This window comes from Orcinus orca, chromosome 10 (assembly GCF_937001465.1).
Source record: "Orcinus orca chromosome 10, mOrcOrc1.1, whole genome shotgun sequence".
Classification (NCBI taxonomy): domain Eukaryota; kingdom Metazoa; phylum Chordata; class Mammalia; order Artiodactyla; family Delphinidae; genus Orcinus; species Orcinus orca.
In genome coordinates, this window is record NC_064568.1 from 40,542,056 (window position 1) to 40,554,892 (window position 12,837).

At 40.9% G+C, this 12,837-nt stretch overlaps 1 protein-coding gene across 7 annotated transcripts in view; it reads left to right on the forward strand.

The window, feature by feature from the left end:
- Positions 1–235: 235 nt before the first annotated feature.
- Positions 236–12,837, forward strand: part of SETD2 (SET domain containing 2, histone lysine methyltransferase) — a 112,996-nt gene continuing 100,394 nt past the window's right edge. For 4 of the 7 annotated variants that reach the window (XR_007479827.1, XR_007479828.1, XR_007479829.1 and 1 more), the window contains exon 1: positions 236–586. Coding sequence is in view for 4 of the 7 variants with exons in the window: in XM_049716254.1 (XP_049572211.1) it covers positions 516–586 (71 nt within the window). In the remaining 3 variants the exon portion in view is untranslated. The remainder of the gene's footprint in view (positions 587–12,837) is intronic. The other 3 variants (XM_049716252.1, XM_049716253.1, XM_049716251.1) reach the window with 3 other exon arrangements.

Here is a 12,837-nt window from a genome sequence, read left to right on the forward strand (position 1 = left end):
GCGCGCCGGGTCACGCCTCAGCGCTCCGCCGCCACAGCGGGCCCGAGGGAGGGTTCGCGGCGCAGCGGCTCTCGGCCGGGGCGGGCCAACGGCGCTCAGGCCTGGGGCTTATTGTTCCAGGAAGTCGCTGGCGAAGTCGGGCCGGGTCCGTGGGCTGCGCACAGCCCCTCCCGCTCCTCCCGCTCCTCCCGCTCCGGCCTGAGGACAACCGGCAGCTGCCGGCGCGCCGACTGGCGGCGGACTCGCGGCGGGTGCGTGTCTCTTTAAGGGGCCGGGCCTGTGCTGCAGAGGGGAGGGCGGGGTTAGCGTCGCTCCCGGTGTGAGTGTGTGGGGGAGAGAGCGGCGGGCGGGCGCCGGAGGGAGGGAGCGAGCGAGCGAGCGAGCAAGCGACGCGGGCCGCCCCTGCCGCCGCCGCCGCCGCTGCCGCGGTCGGACCAGCGGCCTTCTCCCCTCCCCTCCCTCCCGTCGCCCTGCCGCGGGGAGGGGGCTCGCGTCGCCGTCTCCAGCCGCTCCCGATGAAGCAGCTGCCGCCGCAGCCGCCTCCGAAGATGGGGGATTTCTACGACCCCGAGCACCCGACCCCTGAGTAAGTATCAGCTCAGCGGCTTCCCGCTGCCCTCGGCCGCCTCAGCGCAAGCCGAGGGCGGCGCGTCCTGACGGGTTGTGGCGCGGAGAGTAACGGGCCTGCGGTGGACTCGCGCTGGCTGCGTGGGGAGCAGGCCCGCGCCGCCGCCACCGGCCCCTTGTCCGGGCCGCCGCGGGCCGGAGGTTGGGCCCGGCGTTGGCGCCGCTACTCGCGTCGCAGCGGCGGTTGGGCCGGGCCGGTGGGGGAGGGGCGGCGCGGCCTCTGCCGCCACCGCCGCGTCTGCACCGACCTGGCCGGCCCAAGGCTCGGCGGTCTCCTCCGGCTCCTCGCGGCCTGCGCGGACCGCGCTACAGACGAAGGGGCCGAGTCGGAGGAGCAGCCGGTGCCAGACTCGGCGAGAGGGCACCGGCGAGGGTAGGCCGCGAATCCCCGGGCTCGGGTGAAAGCCTGGCCCGTCGCCTGGCCTACCGGCGACGGCGGCTCCGACCGGAAGGGCCTAGCGTGCGTCTCTCGGCCCAAGGCGGCCGAGGGCCCCGCGCTGCAGCCTCGGTTTTGATTATTTTCCCCTTGGAACGCGATCCTGGCCTGGTAGTGCTTCCGGCTTCATATTCTGCACCTTTGGCATTTCGGTTTTGTAATGGTGGTGAGGTTTGAGTGGCCCCAATGTTGAGGTGACACCGGGTTGGTTTTTCCGCCCGAAGGTGAAAGCATCCACAGGGGCATGCGTTCTCTACTAGATTATGAAATTTGCACACTTTCGGACACTCTACTTCCTTGGTAGCAGCAACCTCTTACCCTGAACGGATGACTTTCTACTCCTTTTGAAGACTTTGGTAAAAAGCAAGAATCGTTTGAGGATTCTCTAAACAGACAGTGCTCTAGAAAACCGAAATATCGTTTTGCCCAACAGTGTTTTCAGCCTAGGACATTTTTACATTTCTGTTGTGGACTGTGTCTGCTACTGTATCTGATATCTCAAGAGAGCTTCCACTCCAGAGCCTGGATTCACTTCTTTTTCTGCATCCTCACAAGACTATTGTTTTAAAAAGCTATCCTTAAACTCCATTTGCTGGTGTTGGTTGAAGTCTAGACCTACGAATATGACTCATTTCAAACTTAACAGTTGATAGGGATTTCAAATGAAATTCACTTTTATGACCAGAATGATTCCAAGAGATATGTTCTTTTGACACATTTTACCTTAGTTTTGGTGTGGCTCTTTATAGGCTTTTGGTTTGAGACTTGGAAAACCTCAAAAAAAAAATTCTGTATCATGATCCAATAAATGCTTATTGAGCACTTGTCCTGTCTAAAACAACATGCTAGCTCCTGAATGGGCTAAGTGGCTGCTTTCAGTTCCTTTTACCAGGTTGTATGGTGAAGTCCAGAAGCTTTAAGTATCACATTCTTACACTTCTTGGGGGAAAACATAATTTTTCATACTACATGGGAAAATGGACTCAGAAGTGCATCTCTGATAGATGTGAATGTGGCGAGGAATCAAGAATGTTTTATTTTTTATATAAGGTCTTGGAGTTTTTATTTTCACTGCTCTTTGGCAGTGGAGATTTCTAATTTCTAGCAGAGACTAAGTGCTAAAATACATGTGTGTATGTGTGTGTATTAATCTACTTGGAGTATGTAAAGAATTATAAAATGTTTTATTTCATAATACTCTAAGAATTGGAAGGGGTCTTGATAGGAGGCATCCTGAACGATATCCCCTGTTTGACAGTTGCCGGAATTGAAGTCTAGATAAGTGAAGTGACAGCAAATCCTGTGAGGTAGTATGTATAAACTAGTTAGGGTTTGTAATATTGGAGAGAGAAAAGCGGTATAGTGGAGGGTTAAAGAACTTGGATTTCAGAGTCAGGCAGACCTGTGTTTGAACACTCATTGAACCTTGAACAAGTGATTTGATCTCTCCAAGTTTGAGTTTTCTAATCTTTGAAATAGGTGTCATAATGGAAGCAACCTCATAGGGCTTTTGGGAGAATCAAATGAGAATAACATATGGAAAGCAGTTGGCCCAGAGCATGGCACGGGTAAGTGCTTCTAGCTGGGGTCATCAAGGAACACTTAAGAGGATTTTAAGTCAAGCATGAAAAGATTAGGTGGGCTGGAGAGGTGGTGCCATGGCTGCGGGGGAGGAATGACCAAGTGACCTTTTTAGACTTCAGATAGTTTGAAATGCTTCTTAGACACATGAAGAAATGAAGCATGAAACTTAAACTCAGTTTGATTGAAGGAACAGTTGGAACCTGATGTTCTGTGTTTGCCTTCTAACAAGTATTTAATCAGACACAGCTGTAAGACCTGGCTTTTCCTGTGGCATATAGGATTGTGTTTCAGGTGAAAGTGGCTGTAATCACCTGAGTATCTGTGTGTTAGGTGTCTGCTGTTGGGCAGGCCCCAGGCCAGGTGTTGAGGGCACTACAAATTAGATCCAGTCAGAGTCTTCAAGGAATTCTTCTAATGAGAGACACAGGCAAGTACTTTACAATGATAGAAGTGCTGTTTTTAAAATATATGCATGTTTACTTTGTGCCAAACATAGGCATACTAGACGTGAGTGGTGTACGAAACAATTTTGCTTGTGTGGGCACCCCTCCTAGTGCGGGGTGAAAAACAATAAATAATAATGGAATGTTCAAAGATAAGTGCTTTGGAAAATGGAGCACGGTAAGGGGGATTCAGAATTTCTGGGGTAGATGTTGAAATTTAAAATGAGGTGAACTGGGTGAGCCTTCTTGAGAGTGATATTTAGGCAAAGACTTAAAAGGGAGAAAGTTAGCCCCATTAACATTTGGGGAAAAAGCTTTCCAAGTAGAGGGAATAGTTTGTTCCAAGGTGAGTTCTGCTCAGTATGGCTAGAATGGAATGAACAAAAAAGTAATAGTACATTATGTTGGGGTGGGGTACAGATTTCACAGGGCTTGGTAGAGGCTTTATAAGGACTTTGCCTGGAGTTTTCAACCAAGGAATGACATGATCTGCTTTCAGCTTCTGAAGGATCTCTCAGTTTGTAGGGGGGAACAACAGTAGAGGCAGGGAGACTTACAATTTTAAGAAAGTTAGAAATCTGGGAGGGAGATGCTGGTGACTTGTATCAAGGTGGTAACAGGAGATAGAAATGGTTGAATTCTGGATATATTTTGAAGATCAAACCAGTACAATTTGTTGATAGATCAGATGTGGCATGTAAGAGAGGAGTCAAGGATGATTCCAAGAGTTTTGGTCTGAGCAGTGAGAAAGATGGGGTTGCCGTCAACTAAGATAGGGATGACCGTGAGAAGAACAGGTTTGGGGAATAGATGAGGAGTTCAGTTTTAGACATGGTAAGTTTGAGATGCCTGTTATACATACTGGTTGAATTGATATCCAAGTCTGGAATTTAGGGGAAGGGTCTGGACGAGAGATAAAACTTTGTAGTCATCAACTTAAGTAGTATTCAGAGCCACAGGACTGGATGAGATCACCGAGAGATCCAGTGTAGAAAGAGAGAAGGACCCAGGATTGGTCCTTTTTTAAACTGCAGTGTTAAGAGGATTAATATAGTGGGCAGTGTTAACATGGATGGCATCCATAAACTTAGGGGGAAAATTACCTCTTCACTAACCTCTAACTAGAAGTTGGCATTCCTTTTAATTATTAATGTAAACAGCAAACTACAGTACTATTAACAGTACCTGTGATTTTACTACTAGTACAAATCACAGATATTATATTGTGATTATTGTAGATATCTCAAAATATTATTTATGTTCATCATTACAGAGAAATTACAGTAAATAGGAGATTCACCAGTAGATTGTTGAGAAGCATATATATACTACTGTATCATACATTTGAGTTTTTTGTCCCCAAGGTAATTGGTCACCTTTGTTTATTTCATATATTTAAAAATACTAAGCTGAGAAGGAATTTGCAGGCTTCATCAGACTGCAGAATGGTCCAAGGCACAAAAAATGTTAAACCCTTGAGCTCTGGATCCTAATTCCTGGTTTAGAATCTCACCTCTTTTACTTAATAGCATTATGAACCTGGGCAAATTTTGTAATGACTCTGTGCCTTAGTGTCCTTATATGTAAAGTCAGGATCATAACAGTATTTTCTACAAAGGGTTTTATGAGGATTTAAGAATTAGGACAGTGTTAACTTTTATTATTAGTATTGGATGGAAAGATGCAGCTAGAAAGAACAGTACTTTACAAGGCACCATGATATGAAAAGCATGGTGAATTTGGCAAAAATAAAGTTTATTAACTGGGAAAAAATACTTCAGCATGTCAAATAAAATATAAAGCAGTGAGGATAGTCGTGTTCTCATAAAATTCTCATAATTATCTAAGTTACAATGGGGATAGAGATGCCATAGGAAGCCAACTGAAAGAATAACGTGGTCACCAGATTCCACATATGGTCTGGACCTTTAGTAGCTTTGCAGGCAGTACATAATTCAGTTTTTGTTATTTTATAAGAGAGAAATAGCTTTGTAGTGATTGAGGTATGTTCTACAGGCCAGGGTACAGTCTTTGGTAGGTACATGGGAGGCCAAAATATTACTTGGAGGCTTTCCTGGTGATCACAGAAAGCCTGGTGGAACTATCCTAGTACTTAGGATAGAGTATACCTCTCCAGAATTCATGTCCCTCTTTGCTCTTGCCTTATCTAGATTTCAGGTCCACCATTCTTCTACTGACACACTATGTCTTTAGAAAGGTATCAAGCAACTGTTGATACAGTTGTGTTTTCCTAAGAAATGTTCAAACTGCCAAGACATATCTATCAATCATACTTTTCTAGTGTTAGTGGGACTTTTGTGTTTCAAATCTTCTCTGCCACTTTTCACTGTAGTGATTAATTTATTTAATCTATTCCCCTTTAGATTGAAATGCATTATGATTTACTCTAACAGATATTTATAATTATTTTTCTTAACCCTGATATTTAGTGTTGTTCTATGAGCATTGTCAGTTTTTTCAGAGAAGCTATAATAGTCATATGCTAGAATCAAAAGTTGACTAGCTTCATCATTTCTGTTAATTTTTCCGGGATACTATAGAGCGTCTTATTTTGTAATGCATTAAGGGCCATTATTGTAAGACCCTGAGAGACGTTTCATATTAGAAACAAACATTTACACCTAGCGTAACTGAAAGTCAGGTTTAGAATTCTTCCTTTCCCTTTCTGAGAGAGATCCACTCTCTAGAGGGAAGGAATCTTTTATTTTGAAAAAAAATTCAAACTTGCAGGGAAATTTTAAGAATAGTATAGTGAACTCCCATATTTTCACCTAGATTGACCAGTAGTTGAAATTTCACCACGTTTGCTTTATCTTTCTATATAAAAACATATAAACCTGTGTTTGTTTATTTTTGGCTGAACCATTTGAGAGTAAGGTGTAGGCTCCATCACCCTTCACCGCTGAATAGTTCATAGTATTACCTAAGAATAAGCATTCTCTTAGATAACCAACGTGCAGTGATTAAATTCAGGCAATTTAACATTTATAATATTACACCTGATATATGTTCATATTTAAAGTGTGCCTGTTATCCCAATAGTGTCCTCTTTTTTCGGTCTGGGATTACACATTGGATTTAATTGTCATGTCTCTTAGTCTTCTTTATTCTGAGGATAGAGCTTTAAATTCAAGGTTTGAAGGCACTTTACTACTATTATCTCTTTGTACTAACCATCAATGTGATATTTTGAAAACAATAACAATGTCTGGTAATAGTTTTGAAATGGCTTCTTTTTAAATTTTTATTTATTTATTTTTTTGGCCACGCCGAGCGGCATGCTGGATCTTAGTTCCCTTACCAGGGTTCGAACCTGTGCCCCCTGCATGGAAGCGCAGAGTCTTAACCACTGGACCACGAGGGAAGCCCTGAAATAGTTTCTTTTTTTAATTACCAAAACAATAAATGCTTATTGCGAAAGGGTAAGATAATACAGATGTTTATAGAGGAAAAAGTAAAAATCCACCTTTAGCATCTCTTTTTGGCTCCATCTCTTCAAATCCCACATTCAAGAGGTAACCACTACTGACAATTTAGTGTATACCTTTCCAGACCTTTTGTTTTTGTCTACTACACATATTGTATCATCTACATACTTGCGTTTACGTATAAGATGTGCTTATCTTTTTTTAACAGGGAATATTCTATACTGTGGATGTCCTATGTTAAGTTGCTTTGTTTTCTTACCATGTTAAGGAGTTTAAAAGGGCCTTAGGATATGTGCTGTGTGGAAAGTGTCTCCTCCCAAGTATATCTGGTAGTTTATGATGGTGTTTTGCGATTCTCTTTAGAGTTTGATTCCTATATTTCTCTCTTTTCTTTTTTAAAATTTTATTTTTTTGTCCATGCTTATTTCTGTTTCTCCTGTCTGGTGCTGATGGATTAAATAGCTTTTATTCCTGCCCTTTGATTAGTTGGTTGCTTATTTTAAAAACTCAAGGTATTTAAGTATAGTCTCTTGAAAATGGTTGATTTGAAGCTAGCCAACAAACTAGCCAACTGAAAATTCAATAGGTTTGGTTTTTTTTCATAATGGGAATTATATTTGGAAGTGTACTTTCATGGATTCAAATGAGAAGCAATTTTTGTCATTCTTGGTTACCATACACTAATCAGGTGTTGTATTTGAGTCCCTTAGCTTTAGAATTAATGTATAATGTCCTTTATGTTTAATTTGGTAGTTTTTTTTAAATCAAGCTCGATGGTTGCTTCAATATCTTTTCCAGCTGAGCAAATACTTTGGTCATTTAGATGGAGGTTTAAAGTTGGTGTGAATTCCTAAAGATGCTTTTTATTTTAGAATGCCTTTTCTGTCCGATGCTAACGTCTCACAAGTGAAAATATCCTTAAAATGGTGCGGGTATTGATAGGAATTTGATCGTGCTGGCAGGCTGCTACCAGGTCTGCTTATTGGGAGCACTGCTGTGAGCTTGTAAAAACCTGGAGCAAGTGGTGGTTTCTGACTGTAGCTCTTCCTGCTGCCCACTTCCTGCCAAGTGCAGTGACTCTCTTTGGGGAGGGCTGTATAGTAATCACCAATATTTGCTTCATGATTAGCTCTTTGGAGACTCATGGACTAACTTGTATTTTGAGTCTTTTGTGTGATATTTTGCTTCTTGGTGGATAGTTGTTAATTACATATGCTCTACTTTAGTAGGCAGAAGGTGCCATGTTTAAGATTTCTATGAATTTTGTATGAATGTAAATTAGAGCTAACATTTTTCATAAATTGTATAGATGGATGCAAAAACCTTTTTTTGGAAGTCCATTTTTCTGAACCTGAGCACACAGACTTTCTAAAATTGCCTGGTTAAATATATAACTCTTCCATTAATTTCTCAATTCTAGTATCTATATCAACTCTAAAACATAAGCTACACATTTTATGGTACTGCTTCTGTGCTGAAAATTTAGTTAAGGATTATCTATAGTAAACAGTTGAATTTTGTTGAGGTACAACAAAACATTTTGTTAGAAATATGTGAAAATGTACTACTAAAGTTCTCCTCAGGGTCACCATCATAGGTATCTTATTTAAGCTTAAGTTTACTGTATCCATTAAAAAATTAAAAAATCTGTTATGGGTGTATTATTATTTAGGAAACCAATTGTATAAATTATGAGAAATATGGTATGGAGTTTTCTTGGCAGATTAACAGCAGTTTGACGAATTAATGTTAATAACTACATAGTAACAAATTGAAACAGTGGTAGTTGAGTATAAAACAAGTATTTCCCCAGTTATAGAATGCTCACGTGTGTTATAGAGAGACAGTGAGACTACCAAAAATACTTGGTGCTCACCTTTCTTTGACTCCTTTTCTTTATTACTAGAGAAGATACTGATAGTGTCAGAGGATATGAAATTGGAGCAGGAGTTGGAACCAATGATAGGACATTTTTTTCAGTTGTACATATGCTAGCTGCAAAATTTGTTACCTGTGTGCTTTTGTGAAATGTACTCATTGCTTAAGTATTTTCATTATTATTTTTTTCCATATAAGTATTTTAAAAGATGTATACATGTGTATTTTTATAATTCTCCAACTTTTAAGATACTTTGGGTGGTTACTAATACACAGCATCAAGAAAGACTAACATTTCATTGGAGCCTGTCTGTCTTAGCATTCATCCATTCTCTTGCATGATCTAGACTTGTTGGTTCTGTTGCTAGGACCTAAGGGATTTTGTAGTTCTATGTACCAGAAAATCCAAGGACCATGATGAATATGTTTTAGAGACTTATTCTTTTAAATGGAGGAATCCCAGTGACTGGCAGCTGGGAACATAGTAGTATGTGCTTAGTATTGATAAATGTTTGAGTTGACCTGATTCTTCATAACTATCATTATTCTATTTTCCTCATAGAGTGAATAGCAGCATTAATAATAACTGACATTGAAAGACCGTTTTAAATAACTATTACATTAGGAGAGAGGAGGTCAGGGTACTGAGTGGTATGTGTTGAGCTGATGAGAGTGATTGGTGCTCAAGACACTTTTTAGTCTTCTGTTGATCCTGGTGGAGACAAACTAATGAAAATTAGAGATCTCATGGTGGTGGTCTGAGAGAGATTATGACAGCTGCCTTTGCTGGGACAGTGTAGTGTGCTTTGTTACATCCCCCGCGCCCCCGCCCCAGTCTTTTTAGTTGTTTTATACTTGGGTGTTTTCCGGAATGGATAACCTATTTAAACTAGGCCTGTGTGCTTTTACTCTTGTTTGTCTTTTATTCAAATCCTTCAGCTCAACAGTTTCATTTATCTCTTTATGAATATTAGGGGCCAAAAGGAAGTGAGGAAGCTACAAATGCAGTGATAAATCAAGGGGTGTTTTTGGATATACCATAAAGCTGTGACATTGAAAAATGGTAGAAAACGTGGTACTCTAAAAATTGAGGCTTTTGTTGCTCTGTAGGATAGTTGATGCTTTTTTTTTAAGTGTAATTGCTTAGCTCTATAATTTTCTTTTTTAAAAATTTTTTATTGAAGTATAGTTGATTTACAATGTTGTGCCCATCTCTGCTGTACAGCAAAGTGACTCAGTTATACACATATAGATGTTCTCTTTTTTATATTGTTTTCCGTTATGGTTTATCCCAGGAGATTGGATATAGTTCCCTGTGCCTAGGACCTTGTTATTTATCCATTCTAAATGTAACAGTTTGCATCTAACAACCCCAAACTCCCAGTCCACCCCTCTCCTTCCCCCACTTCACCTTGGCAACCACAGATCTGATCTTTATGTCTGTGAGTCTGTTTCTGTTTTGTAGATAAGTTCATTTGTGCCATATTTTATTTTATTTATTTTTTATTTTTTTGCGGTACGCGGGCCTCTCACTGTTGTGGCCTCTCCTGTTGCGGAGCACAGGCTCCGGACGCGCAGGCCCAGCGGCCATGGCTCACGGGCCCAGCCGCTCCGCGGCATGTGGGATCCTCCCGGACTGGGGCACAAACCCGTGTCCCTTGCATCGGCAGGTAGACTCTCAACCACTGCGCCACCAGGGAAGCCCTGTGCCATATTTTAGATTCCATATATAAGTGATATTATATGGTATTTGCCTTTCTCTTTCTGACTTACTTCACTTAGTATGATAGTCTCTAGGTCCATCCATGTTGTTACGAATGGCATTAGTTCATTCTTTTTTATGGCTGAGTAGTATTCCATTGTACATATGTATCATATCTTCTTTATTCATTTCTCTGTCAATGGACATTTAGGTGGTTTCTGTGTCTTGGCCACTGTGAATAGTGCTGCTATGAACATAGGGGTGCATGTATCCTTTTGAATTATAGTTTTGTCTGGATATATGCCAAGGATTGGGATTGCTGGATCATATGGCAACTCTATTTTTAGCTTTTTGAGGAACCTCCATACTGTTTTCCACAGTGGCTGCACCAATTTACATTCCCACTAACAGTGTAGGAGGGTTCCCTTTTCTCCACACCCTCTCCAGCATTTGTTGTTTGTAGACTTTTCAAGTTTTATTTATTTAATTAATTAATTTTTTGCTGCGTTGGGTCTTCCTTGCTGTGTGTGGGCTTTCTTTAGTTGGCAGCAGGCAGGGGCTACTCTTTATTGTGGTGCGTGGGCTTCTCATTGCGGTGGCTTCTCTTGTTGCAGAGCACAGGCTCTAGGCGCACGGCTCCAGAGCACAGGCTCAGTAGTTGTAGCACATGGGCTTAGTTGCTCCGCAGCATGTGGGATCTTCCTGGAACAGGGCTCCAACCTGTGTCCCCTCCATTAGCAGTCATATTCTTAACCACTGTACCACCAGGGAAGCCCTTACTTGTGGACTTTTTAATGATGGCCATTCTGACCGGTGTGAGGTGGTACTTCATTGTAGTTTTGATTTGCATTTCTCTAATAATTAGCAGTGTTGAGCATCTTTTCATGTGGCTATTGGCCATCAGTATGTCTTCTTTGGAGAAAAGTCTAGTTAGGTCTTCTGCCCATTTTTTGATTGGGTTGTTTGTTTTTTTGTTATTGAGTTGTATGACCTGTTTGTATAATTTGGAAATTAAGCCCTTTTCCATCACATCATTTGCAAATATTTTCTCCCAGTCTGTAGGTTGTCTTTTTGTTTATGGTTTCCTTTGCTGTACAAAAGCTTAAAAGTTTGATTAGGTCCCATTTGTTTACTTTTGCTTTTATTTCTATTGCCTTGGGAGACTGACCTAAGAAAACATTGCTAGGATTTATGTCAGAATGTTTTGCTTACTTTTTCTTCTTGGAATTTTATGGTGTCATGTCTTATATTTAAGTCTTTACGCTCCATGGCTGTGATTTTAAAGGGCATGGGAGCTAGTGCCTTCATTTTACAGAATAAGGAAGGAAAAGAAGGCCCAAAGAAGTTCACACTATGCTCCCTAGCTAGTTTAATGGTATACCACAACTTGAGCAAAGGTCTCTTCATTTACCAATTTGTCAAAGACTATCTTTTTAACGGTATTAAGAAATAATATTTGGAATAGCTGCCATTCATAATCAGCTGGATTTCTATATTCTGAGTTTTCCTAGAGGTCTTCTGGATTAGTTTTGAGGTGCTTATAATAGTTCAATTTGGAAGGTGCAGGTTGGTTGAGTTGGTTCTTTCGTCTGACTTTGCAGATATGTATTCTAGAGGATTAGAGGCCTGGACATCATTTCAGCAAAAGGTACACTGGATATGTGGATCATCCAGGTCTGCCCCTTTGGCCAAGTGCCTTTAGTCTGAAATCTGCATTGGAAATGAGCTTCTAGGAACTTTTAATCCCATATGAAACTCAAGCCTTGGTTTGTTATCTTTCCATAAACTGAGGAAAACTATGAGAGGTACACATGTAGAGAACTTGCCTTTTTTTGAGAGGCGTAATGTTTGTTTTTATGCCTTTCACGTGTCATGCATACTGCTGCACCGCTACTTGTGCTTTTTTTTTTGTCTTACCAGTGCATACTGTGTCCAGGTCTTGAGGTAGTCCTAGTTCAAGGGTGCTCTTAGGACTTTAACTCATAGGTTTTGGACAGATGGACACAGTTCATAAGTAGCAATAATGAACATATTTGTGGGAGCATAAGATGCCAAAGAGACGTTCCTCATTGCTGATACTAAGGAATCAAAGTAGTTGCGGATTAACAGGAGAGGCTATACAGTCATGGTTACTTTGAAATAAGAAACTTGAGTGTAACTTGCTAATGTCTGTAGATGTTTTTTCTACTTGAAGAATTGTTTGGGAAATGGGGACCATTATTACTTTAACTTAAGTTCTTCTCAGTTGAACATCATTAAGACCCTAATTCAATTAATCTCTGATTTAGAAATTTACATTATTCAAGGTTAATTTTAAAACCAGTGCTTATTTTATGGTGCTGTAGAGGTAGAAAGAAGGTACACAAGTTTGGCAAATATTTAAATTGAACCTGGATCATACTTTGAAATTTCCCTGTTAGTAAATTTTCTTATCTTTAGTCTTCATTAAAAGAAAGATTGAGGAGGGTAAGTAACATTGTTTTGTCTGTTTCATTAATGTTTCAGGTTAGTTACATTATAGTTTAAACCTAGGTTTGCTAGAGTAATTTTTTTTCTTTTTTTTTTTTTAGTCCATCAGTGAACATAATACTTTGATTTTGGAAGAGGCACAATGTAGAACGGGGTTGGCAAACAGGCCACTGGGCCAAATCCAGCCTGCCTGCATGTTTTCGTACAGCCTGTGAACTAAGAATGATTTTATATTTTTAGATGGTTAAA